The sequence below is a fragment of the Agelaius phoeniceus genome, chromosome 8, assembly GCF_051311805.1.
Source record: "Agelaius phoeniceus isolate bAgePho1 chromosome 8, bAgePho1.hap1, whole genome shotgun sequence".
NCBI classification, from domain to species: domain Eukaryota; kingdom Metazoa; phylum Chordata; class Aves; order Passeriformes; family Icteridae; genus Agelaius; species Agelaius phoeniceus.
In genome coordinates, this window is record NC_135272.1 from 35,813,793 (window position 1) to 35,839,244 (window position 25,452).

A 25,452-nucleotide genomic window follows, 5' to 3' on the forward strand; every position below is an offset into this window, starting at 1 on the left:
AAGGGCAAGCAGGGAGCTGAAAGGCAGGGAAGGATTAGAAAGGTGATCTGCTACATCCCCACCTCAGGCCAACAGCAGACTTCTGGAACAAGATGTAGTCTGCACATTAAAACCTACAATCCTCTTTACTGATCAACCCTCCTATGTGAAATATATCCATGAGGCTGCAGGGGAAAAAAAAACCAAAACACCACGAAATACACAAAGCATCTATTGTGGGCATTTGCACTGCAGCTAAATTTTAGATCATGTGCTGTTTATAAAAAATTAAGCTCAGCCTGATCATCTCTGACCAGCAGAAGGCAGTAAAATCACAAAATGGAAAAAAAAAGCCCCACATGACTTTGCTTCATGAACCCAAAATTGGGCTGGCGAGTACCAGGGAAAGCAGGAATATTAGGATCTTAGGATGTTGAGCACTAATGCCAGTTCCAGACAGCTGAGAAATTCAACTCAATCCTCCACAAATCCTGCACTTTTTTTTTTTTTTTTTAAGCTTGGCTCCCAATACAGCCAATGAGTATTTTTAAGCAGCTTAAGACAAACAGATTAATGAAGAACCTACTTTACAAAACACTTTTAAAAAAACCTAAAAAAACCCTCAGGAGAGAGAGAGGAGATGCAGTGGTTTTGGTGGGACTTTCAGAGAGGAAATAAAAGAGAGCACACTCAGCTGGGTATTTAGCCTGGAAATTGAAATCCTTCAGGGAGTTTGGAGACATAAATAGCATTTTGCTGTGGAGAAATCAAAAGACACGGAATTAAAAAATAAAAGCAAAACAAAACTAACAAAAAGCCCACAAAAACAAAAAAAAAAAAACAAAACCACCTAAACCAAAAAAAGGAAACCACACACGCACAAAAAAAATTAAAAAACACACCCAAAGAAAACCACAAAAAAAAAAAATCAAACAAAACCAGGCCCCTCCTAAAAAAACCCGAGCAAAGAGAGAAGCGCTGTTAAAGGACAGCCGCAGACCCCGTGAAGGGGTTGGGATTTCGCTTCCAGCCGCGGCCCGACCCAGCCGCCTCCCTCCATCCTCTTCCTCCCTCCTTCCCTCCTCTTCCTCCGTTCTCTTCCTCCCTCCCGCCTCCCAGCCGCTCTCCCTCCGGACTACACTTCCCAGCGTGTCTTGCGCGCGCCCTGCCGCTCGCCGCGCCTCGCCCCGCCGCGGCGCCCGCCGGGAGTTGTAGTTCGCGCGCCGCTGCGCCGCGGCCGGAGCAGCGCCGGGAGGCCGCGCGCTGCCCGGGCGGCCCCGGGCATGGCGGAGGCGGCTCCGTGAGGGGTGAGCAGTGAGCGGCGGGCGGCGGCGGCGGGACGGGCTCTCCGCGGCGGCAGCTCGGGCGCGGCCGTGTCCTGTGGGGCCGGGAGCCGCCGAGCCCCTTGCCGCGGTGCGTGCGGGCTCCTGCTCGGCTGCGAGTCCTGCCGGGCGAAGCGCTCCGTCCCTGCTGCAGGACTGAGGAATAATCTGGTTTTCTTTGCGAGCCGCCTTCCCAGTATCGTTTCTAACTGCCCTCGAATGTGTTTGCAGCGCCTCAGAAATGACCTCCGGCCTCTGCTCCCCGTCCTTCTTCCGTGTGGGTGCCGCTGACTGCCGCCGCTCCGGGCTCCGTCAAGGTACAAATGAAAACCAGAGAGGTCTTAGTTAATAGGAGATCATTTATCTTATAATTACCCCAGTGAGGCTTCATTCATCCTTCCCGCTGCGGTCTTACCGGCAGCTTGCGTTGCTTTTCTGCTGTTTATGCAAACAAACGCTGTTTTGGGGGTTTTGGATCCCCTCAGGGGGCTCAGGAGTTGGGGCTCAGTTCCAGCCGTGTCCTGCTCTCCCTGAGGGAACATCAAACATCATCCTCGTGATGTGCGTCTGAACAACTTCAGAAATCAGGCAACTTCGGGAGAAAACCGTGCGCTTTGGTAATTTGATATTCAAGCCCGTTGGCTTTAATATTCCTGGGACCTTTAATATTCCTGGTGCTGTTCCATTAATGTCGGTGGAACTCTTACTGATGATTTCTTGCATTGATGGGAAGAACCTGTGTTTTCCCCATGAAAAAATTATACCTGGTTTGTGTTAGCATTCTTGGAAGCCCTTTTTGCATCTTTAGCGTAATGTCAGAGAGGAAATGTACCGAGAGGAAAGATAAATGTGCTGTGGTGACCATTGTCTTTGAAAAGAAAATTAGCTTCTTTCTCATTTACATAATTTTGTCTTCAAGCCGTTTCAGAACTGTAGAGTTTGTTTCATTTCTAATTTTAGCCAGAGGAAGCTTTTACAGGAATTGGTTTTTAAGGCAGTCAGTGGTGTCTGGATAAATGGTTGATGCTGATGGATCATGTGAGGGAACACAGGACTAAACACTCCTCCTGAAAAAGTTCATTTTGCCACTTTGCTGTCTAGAGCTGGTGATACAGTCAGGCTTTCCTTTTTTTCCTAAAGAAAAAAGAGGGGGAAAAGGCAGGAAGTTAAAACGCAGCTTGAAATTCTCCTTTTCTTCCTTCCCCAGCTTAACACAAGGCTAATCACAGCAGGGATGTAGACACTTGTTATTTTCACTAGGAAAACCTCAGCCTTCCCTCATATTAGTGAGTTGGCACTGCTTCTTTTTTTTTTTTTGTCAAAAATCAGATTTTTATGAGATAATATGAGGGAATAGTGGCAAAGTATTAGGGCTGGTTTGGGCAGCAGATTGCAGATCCCCAAAATGTGGATGTGTGTGAGTACCCTCAGGCTCAGCTGATGCTGCCACCCTGACGTCTTCACCCTCTCCTTAATTACACTGTCAGTGATTTGGTTTACTTAAAATTTGTTCCCAGTGGAGAGAAGTGACCCAGTTAAGTCTTTGTCCTGCTTTTGATCCCTGTTTCATGGAGAATAGCACACAGAAAGGTAAATACAGTTCTAGATACTCCTTTTAAAGCAAGGAGGCTTTTTCCTGGCTCAAGTTTATTAATTAAATGAGGAAGTTCACTGTTGCTCACGTCAGCTGGTGCTGTCAGGACTTAGATAAAAATTCTGTGAAGGCTGCAGTGATGTCCCACTGTTGATCAACTTTTGATGTCCCACAAGAGCTGCTGTTGAAGCAGGAGCTCTTAATTTTCCATCTCTCTGTGCAAGGGTTTGGGCCACCAAATACCATCCAGGACCTTTGTGTGTCAGGTATTTCGAGGTGGATCCACTGACAGAATGCACGTGGGGAAGGAAGTTCTGTTAATTACAGCAAACTTCCTGTTACAAATGGGGCAGCTGCACTCTGGAGGTGATTCTGTCCTATTTTCCCAGATTTATTGGAAACAGGGATACAAGGCATTTCCAATTACCTATTTATTGATGTATTTATTACCAATTGTTACCAGTTCAGGTTGCTTTTAAGGTGAAATCTGTCTTACCTTGCAGCACAGAAAGAGCCTGTAAAGGTGCATTTCCTTAGAAAATTTATCAGGGGTTTTTACAAAATTAGCCAGCACTGTGGTGGATTTTAACACAAAAAGTGCTTTTTGTTTTCTCTTCAGCAGAAAAGAGCAGCATCTTCTCTGTTTAGTGGGCTGCATGTCCTCTCTCCACCTCAGGGCTGATAAAATGAGTGTGCTCGTGTGCCAGCACAGGTTTTGTGCTCTGGAGCAGTTCGTGGTACAAGGCAGAGCTGCTGGAGAACATTATCTTTTATTTAGCTTTGTGTAGTGCTTTTATTGGTGTATATTTGGAATTAAATTATTTTATTACTTATTCATGGGACACAGGATTGCTTCTCAGTGCCTGGTGGTGGAGGGCTCTGTGAGTTTATTGCTGTTCCTGGCCGTGTTGGGTTTAAGTGCCTGAGTGGGGGCTGCTGAGTGTTTATATTTTGGTTTTTGCAGCAGCAGAACTGAAAGCCTCACAAGACAGCGATGGCTTTTTCTCTGGAATTTGAATATGGAGGCCACGGGGACAGATGAAGTAGAAAAGATCAAATCAAAGTTTATGTCTGCATGGCACAACATGAAATACAGTAAGTGGAGCAGAGTGTGGTCAGATGTGTCCTCATTAAAAGGAATGGAGTGTTGCTTGTTGGCATGGATGGAATCAGAACTAATTAATACTACAAATGCAATGTGGCCCTTGTAACAGGTTTTTCTTTGATAAACAAGCCCCACTAAAAAACTTCCTTAGCTTTTCATTTTTTCAAACAAATCTTGCATAATTTCATTTTGAATTACTTCTTTTGGAAACAGTAAATATATTCTGTAAATTACTCCAGATTTGCATAGGCTTTTAAACAGGGATAACATGGAATCATCTGTGCAAAGATTTATTTTGTTTATAAATGTGCTTTTATAGAAAAAAATAGGATGGTGTGTGAGATACAAATTCCACTGAAGACTCTACCCTTGAGTAACATTTTTCCACAGCTGAACATCAGGAATTCGTTTATGAGCAACCAGATTTTCAAGTGTGCCCTTTTACTAATCTGTCCTTGATTTTTCTGCTTTCCCTTTAGGACTGAGGTTGCTCAGATTTACCACCAGATTTTTGAGAAACATTATTAATCATAGCTGAGTTTTGGAGATGTCTGACAAGATGAAAAGATCCTTTTTTTTTCCTGCTTTCTTTGAGGCTGTCACATGGTTAAAAGGGAATAGTAACCATTGTACCTTTTATGGGATTTTTTATGAGACCAAAACCCAATATCAATGCTTCTTTTTTTTTTTTTTTTTTTTTATTCCCCTTTCAAGGGTTACCTTTGGCTTAACCAGATGCTGTCAGCATTTCCTTTTGGCAAGTTCAGTCACACATTTGTATTTGTTTTGCATCTGTTTCAGGCTGGGTGTTGAAAACAAAAACTTACTTCAGTCGGAACTCTCCAGTTTTTCTGCTGGGAAAATGTTACCACTTCAAAACTGAGGGTGAGTACAGAGCTCTTGGCTCATTCCTCAGCAGGAATAAGGTATTTTTAATCTTCTAGAAAGACTGGCATTAACAATTACCAAATCCAAAATGTAAATATGAAAAGCTTAGAAAATACTCATTTAAATGTCCACCTCTAATGCAGCCCATCCTAACCTGCTTTATTCAGATTTTACACCAAAACCTTGTGCTTTCTGTAAAAATTTGTGTTGTAATTTGCACTTCATTTACTATCAACTGGAGATTTTCTCTCTAAAAACTCCTGATGGAAATAGTGACAAGGCCTGATCAGGCTCACTGCACCCACACCTTTGTTATCACTTTCGAGGGTGCAGTTTTTTAAGTCTCTCTCTTTATTTGACCATTCACAGTTGGGTGAATTAAGCACTTACTTGCAGGTCAGTGGTTCCACTGGCACAGTGGTGTCTGCATGGTTCTTTTGATTTTTCCCTTTTATTTTTTTTAATATACCTGGCACATTTCTGTTATGTTTGCCTTCCAGTTTTCCTTTGTTGTACTTCAGGCAATTGTGAATTTTTGTAAATTTGTTTTTCTACTAAATTTGCTACTTGTTACTTGCTTTCTAATCACAGAAGTCCCATAACAAATTAATTAGAGCTTAAGCTGTGCTTTGCCTTGCAGAATCTGGGGAGCTCTCTACAGATGGGTCGAGTTTTGACAAAATCAGCACCGAGATTTCGGGGAACGTTGAGGAATTCCGCAAGGATTTCATTTCTAGGATCTGGCTGACCTACAGGGAGGAGTTCCCTCAGATCAAGGGCTCTGCTCTGACCACTGACTGTGGCTGGGGCTGCACGCTCAGAACGGGGCAGATGCTGCTGGCGCAGGGGCTGATGCTTCATTTCCTTGGGAGAGGTGAGTTAGAGAAGATCTCTGTGTTTGCATAAGCACAGGCATTCTGTAGAGACCAAAATGGCCTTTTTTTATCCCAAATCTGAAGGACCAGCTGGTTTTGGTTGTGGGCTCCTCACTCCTGTTGGAATTGTGTCCCATGGCACAGAGACTGGGCTGTCCTGCCCTTCCTTTTCTGAGAACCAAAGTGTGCCAAAGCAAACTTCTGTGGAGTTCCCAATATCCAGGTGTGAGTTAATACATCACAAGAGTGTGATCCCCTCTCTGGGTGTTCTTACCCCTGCACATGCCCAGTTCTCTGGAAATTTGATTGTTTCTTGAACTCCAGATGTAGGAGTAAGTTCCCCAGCCCATAGCTGTGGGCTATGGCAGAAGTGATGTTCTTTTATCAGTTCTAAAGTTCTCCATTATTGAATTTCTTCTGGTGTTAATATATTGAGTTCCTAGAAGGATTCTAATGTAACTTCAATACATCATTCTCTGTGTGGAAATGTTCACTGTGTCATTCCTGCCCTTCCCCCGTGTACTTAGAGGGAACTTCCCTTTTTTCCTACCACTGTCTGTCTCAAAGGCCTCCCTCAGTCACAGCCAGCTGAAGCTTTAGGAGCTGTGGGACACTTTCTGCTGCCATGGGCTGAGTGTCCATCTCCTCATTCTTCCAGGCTGGGCCACTTCCTGCATTGTAGGCTGGCAGAGTTAAACACCTTTTCCTTCCATGCCATTGCCAGTCCCTTTAGAGCAGTCATCCATTGCTTGCTTCAGAATGAGCCCAGGCACGGGCCTGACCGCCCGGGGGGGTTGGGAGAACACAGGGCATTGTTTCCTCAGCCATTTGTGGGCTCTCAGGAACACTCCAGCACAAGAGCCTTCTGAAAGCCCGTTTTGATCACACTTTGCCCTGGCTGTGCAGCTCTGATGGAAGCTGGGAGCAAGGTCCCAACCCAGCTGCAGCACAGAGTCTCTGTTCCAGCAGTGTCAGGACTGAGCTGTGGGGTTGGCTCGGTGAATGTGCCTTTGGCTGTAGGTATTTAACTCATGAAACATTCATTATCTCTTTCAACTGACTGCACATATCAAAAAGTGTGTAAATACTTCTGCTGAGAACACAAATCCCTTAAATATCGCTCTTCTTATACATACATTTAAAAGAAATTCAAGCCCTGCCCAGAAGACTCCCTGTGAGCAGGAGTGTGTAATGGCTCATTTGGAAGTAACCCCAGACAAAAACCACTCAGGTTTCTATCTTAAAAATCCATGGTTCCAAAGAATTCCTTGTGTGTCCCCCTTGTATCCTAATTTGGAAGATGATGGGATGATTCCAGAGTGCTCTTGTTCCTGTGGCAATCCAAATCCACAGAAAGATGGGGTAGGGATGGTCTTTCTGGGCTGCTTTGCTCCTCACTTGGTCTTCTGACAGCTGGTGAATTATCTTTTGAAAAGCTTTTTATGAGATCTGGGCAGCTTTGGAAACATATTTAGATGTTTACAGGAAGTTTTTCATGGCTGTTTACTCTTTTCCCAGAGATGTTTTTGTTCTTGTTTAATGCTGTTGTTTCTGTTAGGAAGCAAAACTTGCCTGAAGTTTCTAGCTGAGATATTTACACTTCCACTGCCATGTGGAATGTTCCAGATATTGCTGAAGGTTGTTGGGAATGAGTTTTGATTTTAAATTTGAAGTTTTACTTTGAAATACCTTTGCTTGAGACACTGGCTGGAGTGTGAAGCTGAGAGCCCAGAGCAGCAGGGCCTGTGAGGATGTTTCACTCTGTGTTGGGAGTACTTGCTGGAATTGGGGGACAATTCCAGGCATCTTCCTGGGCCTGCTGAACCCCATTCTGCAGGGGGAATGCTGTGTGGAATGCATCATCCATAGGGAAACCTTCAGCTGGAAAAGCACACTGGAGATACTGAATGATACTTAAACAAGTTTTCCTTGTAATCTAAAGGAATTAATGAATTTAGTGAATGAAAAAATCCTGCCAGCCTGTTTTTCTGCTGATCTCCTTTGCCATTTTGCCAGGAAGAAATGTTTGCTTTTACATCAATAATTCCTCAGGTCTGCCTGGTTTTTTAATAACTGAAAAATGAGAAGAATTAAGAGCTTTTGGAACTTCCTGTTTGACCCGGATAAAAGGTTTTTGGGTAGTATTGAAGTAACATTCATGTATTTAGTATGTCAGAGAGTTCTTACCTGTAATCAGGTGTATTTTCTTTATTCAGCTGACTGGGATGGTCACCAAAAAATCACCAGAAAAATCAAAGCGAACGCTGCTCTTCCAGAATTCTTTGTTCGCCTGTTAACAGCACCATGTAAAACACACATTATCACTTTAATGAGGGGGACAAAGGGAAGTGCTTTGCTAATTATGGCATAAAACGAATGTTAACGAGGATTTTCCCTTTTCCTGCTGCAGCCTGGGTGTGGCCAGAAGCCCTGGCCATGGACAGCTGTGACTCGGAGTCCTGGCCCAGCAGCACCGTCAGAAAGCTCACGGCCTCCTTGGAGGCGTCGCTCACGGCTGAGCGGGACCCGCGGCTCCTGGCCCGGCCCCCTGCCAGGAGGGACTGGGATGGCACCGAGAGCAGGAACGAGCTTTATCACAGGAAAATCATCTCCTGGTTTGGGGACTCCCCCCTGGCAGCCTTTGGGCTGCACCAGTTGATAGAGTACGGGAAGAAATCCGGCAAGATGGCGGGGGATTGGTACGGGCCCGCCGTGGTGGCGCACATTCTGAGGTAAAACACCTTCAGTTCTCTGCTCCTTCCCTTTGGACATTCTGAGGTAAAATACCTTCAGTTCTCTGCCCCTTCCCTTTGGACATTCTGAGGTAAAACACCTTCAGTTCTCTGCCCCTTCCCTTTGGACATTCTGAGGTAAAACACCTTCAGTTCTCTGCTCCTTCCCTTTGGACATTCTGAGGTAAAACTCCTTCAGTTCTCTGCTCCTTCCCTTTGGACATTCTGAGGTAAAACACCTTCAGTTCTCTGCTCCTTCCCTTTGGACATTCTGAGGTAAAACATCTTCCATTCTCTGCTCCTTCCCTTTGGACATTTTGAGGTAAAACGCCTTCAGTTCTCTGCTCCTTCCCTTTGGACATTTTGAGGTAAAACACCAAAACACCTTCAGTTCTCTGTTCCTTCCCTTTGGACATTTTGAGGTAAAACACCTTCCATTCTCTGCTCCTTTCCTGTGGGAATTTTGAGGTAAAACACCTTCCATTCTCTGCTCCTTTCCTGTGGGCATTTTGAGGTAAAACACCTTCCATTCTCTGCTCCTTCCCTTTGGACATTTTGAGGTAAAACACCTTCAGTTCTCTGCTCCTTCCCTTTGGCACATCACAGAGGAGCATTTCTGAGTGTCCTGAGATTGCTTCAGCCTAATTGAGCAGCAAACTGTTCATTATTAGCTTTGTAAAACACTCATAGCAGGAGCAATTCCAGAGCTTTTTCATAGGCAGGAAGGGAAATAGCAGCAGGTGCAGGAACTGAATGCTGAGCTTTTGTCAATCTTATTTCAGGAAAAAACACAACATTTCTGTTTTCTTGTGGAATCCCAAGTATCTCTCCCAAACCCTTTTAAGTAGAGCTGCATTTAGTGAAATGTTCTACAAACTAACCACTCTTTCAACCTTGGAACATGCATAACATTAGAGATTTTTTTTTTATACTGTAACCTGGGGGCTGTAATGTACTGATAGTGTAATGAAATGTCAGAGCTAAAATTGATGTTTTCAGCATTTCTTTGCACACATCAAATTCTTGTGAAACTGTAAATGTATGGGACTATTAATATTATAATTATATCCCAGTAAAAGTAAAGGGTCTGTGACATTCAGCGTGGTTAAAAAAAAAAAGTCGAAAGTCAAATTTCTCCATACCGTGAGCCTTGATATCCAATTCTTTGAATGTTTTGGGTTTTTGTTTTTTTTTTGTAGTCTTTATGTTTATTTTTTTTAATGGATTCCAGTTTACCTATAAACCAAATCACTAATAAATCATTTAAGCAGCAGAAGGCAAAGTTCATGCATATATATATATATATAAAAATAGGAGAATTTGATATTTAGTGTAAATGTTACGTTAATCTGAAGTGCAGCTGTACTGAAATAATCAGGTGTGCATCCCTGCAGATGCAAACAGGGATGTAGGAGTTTAGCATTTTTAATGGGTTTTATTCTACTTTTTTCTCAAGGTGGAAGCAGTCAGATTTTTTTGCTTGCTTTAATAAATTATCTATTACATTATTTGTCTGCCTAATGGGAGCAGGGGGGTTTGGTGCAGAGTTACCACAGCCCCAGGGGTGATTTCCAGCTGCAGAGCTTTCCTTTCCTGGAGCTTTCTCTCTTGCAGCAGCACTCACAGCTCCCTCATAATTTGGGAATGACTGCATTAAACCATTCCTCAAAATAGACTGGGGAATAAAGGGATAGTGACCATTTAATGCAGGTTTGTGCTTGAAATCAAAGCTAAATCCTGGATATTGAACAGTTCCCTTTCTTTGCAAATGTTGTCCCTTATAGATAAACATGGTTCTGACTATCAACATGGATTTTATTTTAATTTTTAGGTTTGTTACTCTTAGTCTTTTGAGGAGACTCTAATATTGTAATTATCTTTTTGAAAGTTTTGGTGAAACTTTTTATTTCCAGGTGCTAATTTGTGGCTTGTTATATGAACTGGGGGTCAAATAAAGAGATCTAATGAGATGAAAATAGTATTTTTGTCAGCAAACTTAACCTTTATCATCAATCTACATGACAGAAAATGGTTATAAGCAGAAAGAAATAAAGCCATGAATATGAATTTCATTGGAAGTTATTGTGGGATTTGGGGCCTTTTTTTATGAGTTCCATTGTTTCTTCTAAATAGCCAGACATTGTCACCTTGGCTTGGAAAAATGTGGTGCCAAGGCACCCATGGCAGCTACAGGCTGGATCTTGGCCTCCAGTGTTTAACAACAAATTAAAAAATCCCACCCTACCACTTGTTTTTGTCAGGAAGGGAAGGAGTCTTGAATTAAACAAAATAACCCCCATAAAAACCCAAACAAACAAAAAACTATCACAAACAATCAAAATCAACCTGTTTCTAAAAAAACCCAAAGTAATTTGTTTGTTTATTGGTAATTTTTTTTAATGAATGGCAAGTTGAATAGTTTTGTGTTTGTACTTAGGAAAGCTGTTGAAGAAGCAAGAGACCCTGAGCTGCAAGGAGTAACAGTCTATGTTGCCCAGGATTGTACAGGTAACTGTGATTTTGTAGATTTTTGCAAACACTTTAATGCTTTTTATGCTTTTCAGTTGGCACTTAACAATAGAGCTTTAAAGGGAACAAAAATCCCTATGAAGTGGATCCACAAAATTGAGATTGTGTAGACAAAGGGGTTCTTGATATGTGCAGGTTGTTCATTGCTGGTTTGGTATTGTATAGTGGAATTCCAAATCAGCAAATCAGTTATTCCTCTCCTCCTTTTACATGGAGATGTTTCTGTTAGTTGGAAGCTTTCAAGTTTTAATTATTCCTTTTAGAAGTTTATATGCAGCAATAAATATTTATTGGCTTTCTCCTGACCTACCCCTTCTGCATTTCCTTGGCATTGCAGCTCAGCAGCAGCAATTCCCATTCCACAGAATATTGCTGGGAGTGAGGAGGCTCAGCCCTGGTTCTGAGTCACCTGGCTGTTGAGTTTTTGGTTTGTTTTGGTTTTTTTTTTTTTTCCTTAGAGTTGGGATTAAATGTGTGAGGTGGTATTTTTTGTTTGGATTTAGATGTTTATTAGTTCTTATTTCTATTACAGTCTTATAAATTGTGAGTTCTATAGTACTTTAACAATTTCAAAATGGAGTTTTATCTCTCTTTTTATAAGGTTTTTTAAGGACAAGCTGTCTAATTAAGAAATGATACTTAAATTATTTTTACTTTTAACTTAATAGCTAACTACCTGTGCCTCATAATGTGGACTTTTTTTAATATAATTCCACAACATTATTAGAACTCATGAGGAAGAAGGTGAAGAAGGCCTGGTTACTGTTCTAAAACCTCTATCTTGCTATAAATATTACTATATTCTAAAACTTCCAATTTTTCACCGTGTGATACTACACCCTTCTATTGCAACTGCTTACCTGTAATTCTAGTTCTGTAATTCCATTTTGGAAGCCTTCTTCCTGGCTTTAGGTCAGATTTTAGCAGCGTTCCCTTGAGGGTGAGTGCCTGGCAGCACAGACAGTGTGAAGTTCTCAGCAGCTGGGCTGTGTTTTGGGAGGACAGCAGGGTTTGGAGGGGCTGCAGTTCTCCTTTGTCACCCTGGGGTGCCACGCTGGGGGTGTGTCCCTAACACCTGGAGGCTGTGTTTGAAATTGGAATCTTCCTGTGTGTCTCAGTCTACAGCTCGGATGTTATTGACAGGCAGTGCTCCTTTGTGGCTTCTGGGAAGGCAGGCACAAAAGCTGTCATTATATTGGTTCCTGTGAGACTCGGTGGAGAGAGGACAAACACGGACTACCTGGAGTTTGTAAAGGTAGGAAATGAGGGTTCAGTCATTTTTCAAAGAGTGCCACAAGGGGATATGAAAAGCAACTTCACGAGGGTGATTCTCCCCATTAAACCTGTGGTGGGGATTTTACAGTTGAAGGTTGTAAAGTTTGACTTTACAGATTTGAAATTTCCCTATTACAAGCTCAGACATAATTGCAGAGCACATGATGTCCCTTGGTAAGGCAGTGATAACTGTCCTGCTCCTCCAGCAGCCACCTGAAAAGACATTAATGCAGTGCCTCAAATTACAAATGGTAATTTAATCTAGCAGGACTCTAATGGCATATGTAACTAAGGATCAGGCAGCATTTTAAAATACAAATACACTCCATTCCTTGCTCTGTTTCTTATTTTCTTAAATTAGAAAATGGTTCAAATGGTTTCAAGTTGTTGCCTGTCTATTCTTCCCGTTTTCTTTTGTCTCTTTGTTCCCATGGAATTATTTGATATTTTTATTCACTACCTGAATTGTTTTTTCCCTGTCTGGATGAATGTTTCTGAGGATGGTGGTGCAGGAGCAGCAAGCAGTTGCCACAATAAAAATGAGCTGGAACAAAGGCAAACTGGAGGAGAAGGCAGAGGGGGGAGTGTGTGCTGTGGTTTTGTCAGCAGAGGTTCTGCAGGTACCTGGGGCTGTGCTGTAATCCTGCCTCTTGCTCCTCTTAGGGAAGGCCTTGTTCTCTTAGCCCTGCTGCTTTTATTTCATTCTCCATGCTCCTCTTGATCTGTCTGAAAATTTTGGGTTCATTTTTAATTTACCCCAGTGTAGGAGCACGGACAAAGGCTGAGAGTCTGTAACATGATTTATTTTGTGGCTTTCTGTTCAGTGTAACATTCCAGGAAAACATTTTGATTTTTACTGGCATGGGAGGACAGACTGGTAAAGACCTTCAAGTTATGAACTTAAATTGTTATTCAATTTTTCCCTGATCATTTTCCTTGTGTTTTCAGACAGTTGGTTTGGGAAAGTTTTAGTTTTCAGCTGGCTGCAGTGAGTGATTCCTGCTGCTCCCTTGCCAAGGCTGTTGCAGCCTGATGGAGGCTGAGATAAGAGGGCTCTCAATTGCCTGAATCAGTCACTCCAGTGTCTTCCCTGACTGTTCCCAAGAAGTGACCACATTTCTTGGAGTCTGGCTTTAAGTTAAAAATGCAGATTTTAGAGTGTAGCACAAGAGGTAATTTCTACAAAGGGTTTTATATTTATGGGTGAAAATGGATAAATTTTTTATAATTCACTTTTACAAGAAGCTTGCCATAGATTAAACAGTTATCCATTACTCTGAGCAGCTTTGCTCCCTCTCTGCTCTGCCCTCCTTGGCTCTTGGAGCCTTTGCCTCTGATCTGCCTGAATGTTCTGTGGTGCTCAGAGCATTTGCTAAGGAAACCTTCTCATTTATATTTTAAAGAAGATCTTTCAGGAAACCTACTCATTCTCATTTTAAATAAGCATCACTTCCTTAACCCGTGTAAACCATGCTGGGTTTGACTCCGTAGCATCTCAGGGGAGCTTTTTAAGTGACTTTATCCTTGTCTAAGCAGGGAAGATTTTCTCTTGAGAAGCCTTGGTGTGAGTAGTCTGACAATATCAATCTTCCTGTTGAAAGAAAAATTCCCTTCTTACACTGAGTAATTCCCCTTCCCAAAAGTTCAGCCTTCAGAAGGTTCTGGTTCCTGTGCCCCCCAGGCCACCTGCAGGGATGTTTATGGGGCCTGGCTGCTGTGTGTTGCTCTCTCCTCCTTGGATATGGGGTTTTGGGGCTGGACCTTGTAATTAATTACTCCTAACTTCAGCTGGCATTTCTGCCCAGGATGTAAAAGCTGATGCTCTGGCCAGGCTTGTCCATTTGAGTGCAAAAAGAAGGGAGTCCCCAGGGGCACAGGATGTAAATGTGTGTGAAAGCTGGGAATCTCAGTACTCTGGGATATTTGGACTGAGGAACTGGTGCTCAATATGTGACATGAGATTTTGTCTCCTCCCCAAAAACGTGTGTGGTATCTCATGGGAAGTCTCTGGAGTATCTGCTGGTGTGGTTCCACTTTGGTCAAGCCTCAGGAAGTCATGGAGTCAATCTTAAAAAAAAAAAACCAAAACCATTTGCCTAAAAGAGCAAAGAGCAAATATTTGAATTCAGTTTAATACTTTGGTTAATCTTAATGATTCCCTGTTCTTGTTTTAGGGAATTTTGAGCCTGGAGTACTGTGTTGGCATCATTGGTGGCAGACCCAAGCAATCCTATTACTTTGCTGGATTCCAAGGTTAGTGTTTGACTATGTTATGTCTCCTCAGTATTTTTTTCTCTCAGAGTTAGGAAGTTAATACTGAAGCAGTGGGAAATAGCGTGATTAAAATAGTAAAATGAGCACCTTATTAATTCATCACATCTCCCCAAGTCCAGCCATTTGTCATTTACCCCACGGAGTAATTGGATTCTGTAAAATGTACATTTAATTTCCCTTGTTGCATAAACAAGGCATAATTTATCTGTTTCACCAAACTTGAGGAGCGTTTGCTGTTCCTGCCTGGCAGTTCTTATTTAGGTATTTACTCTCTCCTGCTTTAAGTGGTGTTAGTTGATGCCTAAATGACAAGCAATATATTCTTGCTGTCAGGATGAAGCAGGGCGATACATTTTTCATATGCAAACTCCAGAATATAATTGTGTGTTTGTAAAAGTAATTTTATCACCAAAAATTAAATGACAGTTTCATCACTTTATAAAAATTCTGCTTATACAAGCATATTTGATTATGCAAAAGTTAATCTGTCCTGCAAAAACCTATGCTTCAGTCAATGAGTATCAGCCTGGCAAGCAGTTACTCACTGGCTTTTTTTCCAGCTGTTCTGCATAGAAATTGGATTGTAAGCAGTGTAATAATAAGGTGTTTTTTGAATTACTTGTCTTCTGTTTTGTCCTTGCAGATGACAGTTTGATTTACATGGATCCTCATTACTGCCAATCTTTTGTAGATGTCAGCATAAAGGATTTCCCTCTTGAGGTACTATGGATATAGAGCTGGCACTGTTTTCTTCCCATATGAATCAAACACTAATTATTTAGAGCTGTTCTAGCTAGCTGCAGCTTTATGGTTTTACAGTTACATGTTATTTATCAATGTCCTGCCCTTCTTTATAGGCCTATAATCAACAAAAATGACCAGAGGTTAAATCTCAATATGGAGGTTTAATTTTTACTTCATTAATCTTCATCTGTTTTCTTTTTAATGATCATAAAATCTCCAAAATAGATGATTACTTCATTTAAATGATTTCCTATCAAAGAAAATAGATGATATTTGTAGATCTTAAACCTGTTTGGATTTGGGGTTGATAAGTTTGTCTTTTTGGTAATTTCATTTATTTTTTTTTTAATTCAAATTGCAAGCAACATTAGGGAGAATTCCTGTGGTGTTCAATAGTAGGAGCCTGGAAATAGATGGAGCTAAAGGAAGTGATTGGAGAACTCAATTTACAGCTGCCCTGGGAAAACATTGTCAGCTGCAAGGAGATGCTCAGTGCCTCAGCACTCCCAGTCACATCCTCAGGGCCATCCACACAAACTCTCCTTGGTTTTGTGCCCAGCTTCAGGTGAACTCCAGCAGCTCCTGGCTCAGCCTGAGGGGCATCCACAGCCAGGGCAGCAGCAGCTGCTCCAGGGCAGGGCTGGAGCAAAATCCCATCAAATGCTGTTCAGGAGAACTATTGATATATAAATAAAACATCCCAAAGGGCCTGCACAGGGCTGGTGTCAAGTCCTTGCAGCAAACACTTCATGTTTGTCATTATTTATGCTTAGCAAAATGCTTTAGTTAACATGTTACATAACATAGAAGTGGAGGATTCTCTAGGACATGAGAAGGTTCTGGATGAAGCAGAAGAACACAGCAGCAGAAGGGGTCAGCAGATAGCCCAGGCAGGAGGTTTGGTGTGTTTAGAGAGAGATTCCTCTGGGTTTGCCCTCTGTGTTTGGAGATTCCTTTGGGTTTGCCCTCTGTGTTTAGGGATTCCTTTGGGTTTGCCCTTTGTGTTTAGGGATTCCTTTGGGTTTGCCCTTTGTGTTTAGGGATTCCTTTGGGTCTCCCCTGTGGAGGTGTTTGGAGCAGGAGGAGCTGAGTGCCAGCTCTGCCTGGGATGGTCACCCAGCTCCTTCCCCCTTATCCTCACAGCTGTGTTTTGCTCCAGTGCCCCTGAAGATTTTACACTTTGGGGAACACCGACAAAAGATGTGGGAAGAGCACAGAGCAGCAGAGCTGAGGTGAATTCCTTAAGGTCCTGCTGTGGCCAAGCTGCAAAAACATCTTTTGGGTTCTGTTCCTATGAGTCAGCCTCAGAATTGTGCTGCAGACTGGCATTAATCTGAATTTCTAAATAATAGCAAGGTTTTAAGCTGTGTTTGGAAGGTATGCAAGCTGCCAGCTTGACTTGATCTCATCCTAATGCTTTCCTGCAGACGGAAAATAGATTGCAATTTAATGCTTGCTGCATTTAATAGTATTATATCTTTGTCCAGAAATGTCAAAAGTAAACAGAAATTGCTTTCTTAGTGTGGATAGTTGCTTGTTAGATTTATCTGTAGGGAGTATTTTCAAAATTGACAAATTGTCCAGAATAAGTTGGAAATCAATCCACTCTGTATTGGCTTCCAGCATCCATTTGTTTGGAGGAATGGGAAAAAAAAATCCTCCCCACTTCTCTTTGTTGTGCAGTGATTTGTGCAGCATTAAAGCTCCTGCACAGCTGTAGGGACAGGGTTGCTGCTGCTGGAGTGGGATGTAGAAGGCAGGGTTTGATTTTATTTTTTTATTTATTTTATGCATTTGAAGAATCAGGAATTAATATTAAAAATACAATTGCTGTTTATAAAATTGGAGTGGTGAGGAGAAAAAGCAGTGACTAAAATCAATCTTGCAGGAATAGCCCTAGTCATCTTGGTGGATGTTTTTTAGCAGAGGTTTTACAGAAACACCTCTCGGGTTTGTAATCACCAGGAAAGAACAATATATTTTATTATGTAAAACTGCTGCAGGGATGGTTACACTCAGATTTGGGAACCAGTGCTGTCTTCTGTGGATTGATTTTTGTGATTAGCAAAAAAAGGGATTTAATAGAGGGAGGATGATGGGTCATCCTCTGTGTTAGAGGCAGACTGGAGGGGACTGGCTCCCTCTGAGAGCAAGTGAGGGAATAATTGCAGTTATTGGACAAAGAGCTTCACCACAACTGCAGTTCCTGTAATAAATAACCACAGCATCAGGGTAGATGGAATATTTTTTTTTTTCTCTCATGAGTTGGGTGAGGAGCATGGGGAAGGGGTTTTGTGTTTGTTTTGTCTTACAGCAGGGCTGCTGAAAGTGTCAGCTCACAGCACTGGCGGGGCAGCATCTGTCAGGGAAAGAGATTTCACGTGAGGAAAAACCCATTTGTAAAGCAGGCCATGTTTGGTTTTTCCCTACTTGTGGATCATTGTAATATGGTTTTGCTTTTGTGTGTTTTGTGGGTTTTTGAACCCATTTCATTTACTGAAGGAAAATGCATGAGGTTGGTTTATTCCATTATGTCTCTTTTATGGAGGCTGGGGGAGGGAAGGGGCACTGGGCAGTGGTAGTAAAGCAGTAAGATAGTGCAAAAGCTGTTACAAATTCAATTTGCTGAAGAGCATTCACCTTCTCTGCCTTGGGAATATTCATAAAGTATTGCTGGGAGCAGCAGAGCTGTGACAGATTCCAAACTAACCTGGTGTGTGTGTGTGTGGGGAAGTTTGGGCAATGCAGCCTGAACAGCAGGAGGTTTTACAGGCTGGGGAAGGGTGGAATCACTGGGATATTTGGAGTGGGAGAAATCACTTCCAAAGGGTGTGCTGGGGTTTAATTCAGATGATTGAATGTTCTGTGCCATTCCTGACTGTAACCTTGTTTTGTGGTTTTTAATTGGGAAACCTGCAGTCATTCCACTGTCCTTCTCCCAAAAAGATGTCCTTCAAAAAAATGGACCCGAGCTGCACAATAGGATTTTACTGTAGGACTGTGCAGGACTTTGAGAAGGCTTCTGAAGAAATCACCAAGGTAGGTGCTGGAGTTCCCCAATCCAGAGCGGGCAGTGGGGACGGGACTCAGCCTCGCCCTGCTGAGCAGGCCCGGTTCCCTTGGGGGCGTTGATCCCAGCCCCGGAGCGGGGCCGGGCAGAGCCCGCCCGGGCTGCGGCAGGGAGCGGGGCTGGCGCCGGGCGGGCCCACGAGGTGGCACTCGTGAAGTGCCAATGTCCCCTGCAGCCCTGCGAGCGAGGCCGGCCGAGCCTGCGGAGGTGCTGCGGAGCGGCCCGGCCCTGGGCAGGGATGGGAGGTGTTGGAGCAAACCCCAGTTGTTCGTTATTTCTCCCTAGCACGAGGGGCTTTTGCTGGTGGGAAGTGCAGGGCTCTGGTGTGAGCTCCATGGAGCAGGTGCCACCCAGCAAATCTGTCTGACCCCATCCTTCCCCTGGAAAAACTGCTCTCAATTCATGTAGGTCCCATTGGAATCAAGGTTTTTGCTTCTTAGTTAGTCCAGTATGTGAGGGTATGAAATGCAGCATCATCAGTGTGTTCTGTGAGCTGCTCTGTGCTTCAGAAAATGCTCTGTGAAAAGGATGCAGCAGCAGATGGGCTCAATGTTAATATTCCAACCACAGCAGTTACCACAGCAGCACAAGGAATTCATGTTTGGCCAGCACTTGGAATGGCCTGAGAAGTGCTATTAGTACTACAGCCAAAAAATCATTTTTTAAACTTAATACTGATTATAATAAATAGATACTGATTGATGCTGAAGTTGTTTCTTTGATTCTTACCCAGAGAGGTAGAAAACAGATTTAAAGAAGTAGAAGTTCATGGAAAGAAGCAGCAGATCCATGGAAAGTTTAAATAGTGAAGTTTCTGTTCTTCCATGTTTTCCTGTCCTGTCACATAGAATGTCATAACATGGTAAATCTCATTACAAAATAATCAGTTCCAGAAGTTATCTTTTTCCTATTTCTGTTCTTTCAAGTTTGGGATTAAGTGCAGTTTTTTCCTGAACACAATTTGTGAAAATACTCTTGACTGACCCAAGTGTTGGAGTTATTATCCTGGTATTTTAGATAGAAGCTCTTTAATATTTGTGACATTATTTTCTAGAAATACATTTCAGGCAGTGTCAGTTTGAAAAGAGGGGAAAGTTTGGATACAGGGACAGTGTCAGAAACATTCTATCCATTGATCTTGCAATCCTTCCTTCACATCCTTTGTGGTTTCCTTCTCTTCCATCACTTTTCCCTTTGTTTGCAATTGTAGTGTGGTAACTCTTGAACCATAAAGCTCAGTGCATTCCTAGTGTGCCCTGTGGAGGCTGCACTAAAAAATCCGCATTCTGCCTGCTTTTTTGGGTAATAAGAGGTGAGAGATAAGATTTAGCTTTTATACTTGAGGATAAACATTATGGCCTTATATGTTTAGAGACAGATAAATTAGGAAACTGGCAAGTTGTTCAGAGTTCCAGAGTCTCTGTGGTCACTGTTGAGATCTGGTGTGATGAGAGTCACACAAATCCTGACCAGGTTCCCCATGACTTTGTTGAGGCACTTCCTTGCCCTGTTCCTGTATTTAGGGTTTCCTCACCTCCCTCAGTTGTGCAGATGGAAGTTTCAGTAGAGCTGAACACAGGCAAGGCAGTGGAACCCCAGGATTTTACTGGGATTGATTTCTTTTTTTCGTATTTTTTAAATGCTCCCTCAACCCCCGACTGTCATTTTTGAAATAGTTCTTACTGTTTAAAGATCTCTTTGGGGATTTTTTACTGGTTTAGACTGATTGTTCTCCTGAAATGGTGCTCAGTGAGTTTTAGTTCTGCACAGTGTGAATCTCTAGTCTGATGTGGTTCTGCAGCCACTGCAACACTGGGCTGGTTTTTCCCAAGCAGGTAGGAAAAAGTAAAACAAATTAAAAAATAAATCAGTGGGCAAAACACCCTGAAAGGCTGAAATGTTTTTCAGTGTTTAATGGGGTTTTATCTGCTCTTAAAGATGTTTTGCTGATCAGTTTCAGTATTTATCATTCCCCACACCCCCTTTCTCCATGCTCAGTTTTGTTATTTATAAACCTGGATTTTGGGCCCCCTGGTTCCTTGTGACTGTCACCAATCTGGTTTGAGCCACGTGCTCCTGACTGCCTTATTTACATTGCTGAATGTGTTTGAACTTCTAATAAAAACACTGAATATTGCACCTGCTGATTCTGCTATAAAAATCCCCCTCCCAAGGATGCTCAGTTGCTGCAGAATTCACACCTGGGCTTGAGGAGACCCTTATGGCCATTAACTATTTTGTAGAGGTTTTTATCTTCTGTCTTTTATCCTTTTATCTTTCTCTTTGTTGCACTGGGTCTGACGGCACATGCAGGTGATCTGTGTGCTCCAAACCAGGGATAGGCAGGAAATCAGCAGCTGCCTGAGAAAGGGAAGTGAATGTCTAATAGGAGGAAGAAATGTTTAGATTGTGCAATGCTTTTGTCTAATGAGATCATTAAAATAATGCATTTTTTACTTGGCAGTCATCATCAGGTGAATATCTGTGCTTGCTGAATTTCTTCATTTCCAATTAATGTTTTATCTGGTTTGTTTTACATTCTAGATGCTAAAATCTTCATCCAAGGAGAAATATCCCCTGTTTACTTTTGTCAAGGGTCATTCTAGAGACTATGACTTTGCTTCTGGTCCCCTCCATGAAGAAAATGACCTTTTCTCTGAGGATGAGAAGAAAAGGCTGAAGAGATTTAGCACAGAGGAGTTTGTCTTGCTTTAAGGACGTTTTACACAAGAGCATCGGCAGCTGTCCAGGAGAACACTTGCCTTTTAACTATAAAATGTACCTGAATTCCTTCCCCAAAAAGGCAAGCCTCGACTGAAATTGGTCTATTTTCATAAAGATGATAATGTTTTATATGTTAAAAGTCTTTAAGATGTCAGTTACTAATGTATGTACTAATTCTTTTTGCTCACTGCTGGCTGGAGGAGTGTCTGTGCAGCTGTGGCAGCGAAGGAGATGCTGTGCTCAGAGCCAGCTGTGCCTGGCCAGTCCCCACAGGCCAGCTGTGCCCTCCTGTGCCACTCCAGGCACTCCTGAGCAGGGCTGCCAGCTGGGGCTGCCTGTGCCAGGGACGCACATCCAGGGGGTGCAGACCACGCTGTTCCTGCCTGCAGCACAGCTGGAGTTGTTCCTGTGGGAAGGGGCCCTGGCAGTTGTGCTGCCACCCTGGCACCACGCAGGGCAGCTCCTGCTGGAAAGGTGAGGCTGATGGATCAGGAGTCAGTGGCACTGCCAGTGCTGCCATAATTGTATAGGCTGAATTGGGAGTTAAGATACTATTTAGCACTATGACTTTCTAATGGTTTCTCATTAAGCTTGCTTTGGAGCCTTAATATGAGGAGTGAAGATAAAGTATTACCTTTCCCCACAATTTTTAAAGGTTATACTATTAATATTAACTGCAACCAATCAAAGCAGCTGGAGACAATTATTAGAAGAGAGCAGTGTTTGTTTCCTGTTTCAGCTACCATAATGGTGAGGCTTCTCCTGCCAGAGCAGCTTTTAAATCAAAGCAAAGGGGGGTGGATGTGGAAAATTCTGGGCTGTGATGATTTTTTGTTTTGATACGTGTTGTTACTGTACAAATGATTACTTGGTGGTGTGTGTTCTCAGATTGCAAACAAATGTACAGAAATAGTTTCATGTTTTAACAAAGTAAATACAATATTTAAAAAAACTGTATTAATGCTGCTTGGGAAATAAAAGAGGTATGAAAACATGAAGTGCATGTGCCTTTTATATTAATATTAGATCCTCTAACAGTGAATATAATCCTGCATCTAAACCAATATTGTAAGGGGTGAATACTCTGTTTATTTGCAATAAAGGCAGATTTTATTGTTGTGTTGTAAACCAAATGTTACCTGGTCTAAGTGCTGCTCAGGCACAGAGGCACAAGTGTTGCTGATCCAAATAATAAGCATCATATTTGTTCATTAAAGCACCTTTTACTTTTATGAGCAAGAAGTGACTAATGGATAGATTTCAGGCAGAGCTAGACCAGGTCTGTGTCTGTGTGAGGGCTGGAGAGTGCATTTGCATGTGTTAATTAATATTCAAAAAAGACAAAATGCTCATTTGTTTTCAAGGGGAAAAACCCCAGACATTATTTTTCTAAATCAGTAACCTCTGCACTGCTAATATTTGGCATAATGTGACTTTTTACTAACAGGTATGTGAGGATGTTTGGCCTGATTTTCATATTTTTCATTAATAGCCCAGAAGAGGGAGTAAACAACATATTTATGGAATTTAGATGTCAAAATGAGGAGAACTGTGGATGTCAGAGCTAGAAGAGAGAAGATTGCTGGTGAGTGGAGCACAAGGAGATGCAACTTTAGCAAAGATAAAGGGAAAGTCTCAGGGTGGTTCCTTTGGGTGGCAGTGGACAGAAATCAGACACCAAGTTGTGCTTGGTGCTTGAATTTTCCTTCTTCCACAACTCCACCACCTGAATTCAGGTACCTTCAAAAAATCCCACGTGCACAGACCCCTGAGCCTGTTGTGTCTGCAGAAAGGAGCTGCTCTTCCAAAGGCCTCTGGTTCAGAATTCTTGGAATGGAAATGCTCACAAGGAATTACAAAAGCTGTAGCACAGAAATGTTGAAAAGGAAAATGTGGGTCTGTCATTCCAACAGCAAACTTCCCTAGAAGGATGGAACCGTTTCTCTTCCCTTTTTCCAACTGGATAAAAAATGTAGTGGCTGAAACATCTTTGAACTTATTAAATAGTGAAATTTTTCCCTTTCTAACTGAGGGAAAGAAAAGTAGCAATGCTAGAACAGCACCTGGGTTGGGGTCCTTTAATTTGTAGCAAATCCTTTAGTTCACCACAGTGGGGTTTTCTTGAAATCCTGGTACAAATAATGGTTAAAAATTCATGGCTGTTTTCATCATGGTTTTTGTGCAAGGTTTAAGCCCAGACAAGCCCACAGAATACCCTGGTGCACTTGTGTACAGGGGTGACACAAGTTAAATTACCAGGTTAGTAGAAATTAATGGTTTTGGGTAACTACAGGGGACTTTAATTGGAAACTATGTTAATCGTGTAGTAATTCTCTTTACCTCGTCTGCATTAGCTGCTGCAAACCAGGCAATTAATTTGTGTCACCAGTGTTGCTGCTGCTGCCTTCAAACACAAACCTGAGGAGCATCAGTTACTCACAGAGCCAGCAGTGGCCCAGGTTCTGAGAGACTTCCCCAGATCTGCCACTCCTGCCCTGCCTGACAGCCCCACAGGAGCCCTGCAGCCTCGGGGCTTTGTCCCTTCACAGCCTTTTCTCTCCCTCCTTTCTGCCGTTTCTGTTCTCCTCACAAGGAGCCTTTCTCTCTGTGTTTATAATATCTGACATTAGCTTGGCTCAGGCTCTCAATGGAGACTCTGCCTTCTCTTTCCAGCGTTGTTTTCCAAGCCTTGGCAGTGACCAAAGCCCATCACACCCCAGAGCTCTGCTGGAGGAGCTGGTTCTGCCCTGGGAGCTCAGGGATGTAGGGTGAGGGATTTCTCTCCTCCATGGGGAAACCCCCAGCCACCACCTCCCTTTCCTCTGTGCAGCCTCTCCCATCTCCAGCCAACCTTTAAAAACACCCTCCAGGCACTCAGGAAAGGCAGCAGCTGATTGCTGAGACGTTTCCAGAAGCCCAGGGCACTACTCTGACTCCATGGGGCACAAGCCCCCAGGGGTGGCTCTTGGGAAGGGTCAGACTGGAAGGGTTTGCCCCATGTTTACTTCTGAAATGGAAATTTCTAGAGTGGTCCTTTAGGACAGGGAATTATTTACTGATGGTGGTAGAGACAGCTGATCTAGAGGCAAACAGAGCCTGGAGAATTGCAGCCCAGCTTCCAGAAGGCCTGGAAATGGGAATATACTCAAACCAGCACTAAGTCTGCTTCATAGAACACCAGAATCCCAGACTGGGCTGGGCTGGGAGGGACCTTAAAGCCCATCCATGCCTGCCATGGGCAGGGACACCTTCCACTGTCCCAGGCTGCTCCAAGCCCCATCCAATCTCTTTAAAGATTTCTTTTCCCTCTCACCAGTCCCCCATGCTTCAGCAGAGCTAGAAGACTGGGGCCACCCTGATTTGTTACTGTCTTTTGTGCATTTTCTTTTTGCTTTTTTGGCTTTTTCACCCTCCAAACGCAGAAGCTTTGTCAGTGTGAAGCAGGTGAGCAGTTCAGTTGTGCCCAGTGGAGGCAGGGCAGGGATCTCCTGTTCCCTGCTAATTCCAGTAGGAAAATGGGCTTGCCCCAGAGACCTGATTTATTTCCAGCCTTATTGACAATCTCTTAAAGGGGATGATGGAGTGAAAAGCAGCCATCAGTGAGTTATGAAAGGTCAATAATGCCACAAAGGAACACAAACAGCAGGTCTGAAATCCAGCCCTCCCCACCTGCTGTTTCCACAACCATTTCATCCAAGGTCATCGGGCTTTTCCAGGGAGGCCAGAGCAGCAGGAACCTCCAAGAGGAGGCCAGGTTACTTCATGGCCCTTTCCCACCTTGGAGCTGATTATTATGGGGTGCATTCCCCCAGCCCTGCATGGGAGGCCATGCAGCACAGGCAGGAACAGCATCCAGCAGCATTTCAGCTCTTTACCCTAAACCCAGAGCCTCTGGCAGAATATTCCAGCAGCACAGGGACAGCCTCCCACCAGCTTGGTTAGGCCATGCCAGCATCACATAAAAGGATTTTTAAATGCTGCTAACTTGTTTGCATTGACAAAAAGGTGCAAAGAGGAGTTTGAGGGTGTCAGGATCCAGCCCTGGGCACTCATGGTTTGACCCTGAGGTTTGGTGTCTTCACAAGATGCCTCTGCTGCCTAATTGGATGAACTGAGCTCCATAAACAGTTCCCTTCCCTGTTTGTAAGCAGTCCACGGGCAGCTGTAATTGTCTGAATCCACAGTGTGAATAGTAAAAAGAGCTTTACTTAATGACTGCAGCAGCCCTGCTCGAGTGAGAGCTCTCTGGTATTTATTCACACCAGAATTCACGAGGCTTTTGTTTGCCATGAACACTCCTGCAAATAAAAACTTGCTCACTCTAATGTTTATGAATAAATG

At 43.1% G+C, this 25,452-nt stretch overlaps 1 protein-coding gene across 2 annotated transcripts; it reads left to right on the forward strand.

The window, feature by feature from the left end:
• The first annotated feature begins 1,167 nt into the window (after window positions 1–1,167).
• ATG4C (autophagy related 4C cysteine peptidase) lies at window positions 1,168–22,109 on the forward strand. 2 transcript variants are annotated; one of them, XM_054638294.2, is made up of 12 exons: window positions 1,168–1,286; window positions 1,533–1,618; window positions 3,860–3,990; window positions 4,802–4,885; window positions 5,529–5,762; window positions 8,174–8,495; window positions 10,933–11,003; window positions 12,143–12,279; window positions 14,474–14,552; window positions 15,217–15,293; window positions 18,237–18,356; window positions 20,932–22,109. In XM_054638294.2, exons 3-12 carry the CDS (start codon window positions 3,915–3,917, stop codon window positions 21,100–21,102), a joined length of 1,371 nt encoding a protein of 456 aa, XP_054494269.1. In that variant the 5' UTR covers window positions 1,168–1,286; window positions 1,533–1,618; window positions 3,860–3,914; the 3' UTR covers window positions 21,103–22,109. The 2 variants fall into 2 exon arrangements, with proteins under 2 accessions (XP_054494269.1, XP_054494271.1); XM_054638296.2 differs by lacking the exon at window positions 1,168–1,286 and adding an exon at window positions 1,374–1,392.
• Window positions 22,110–25,452: the final 3,343 nt, after the last annotated feature.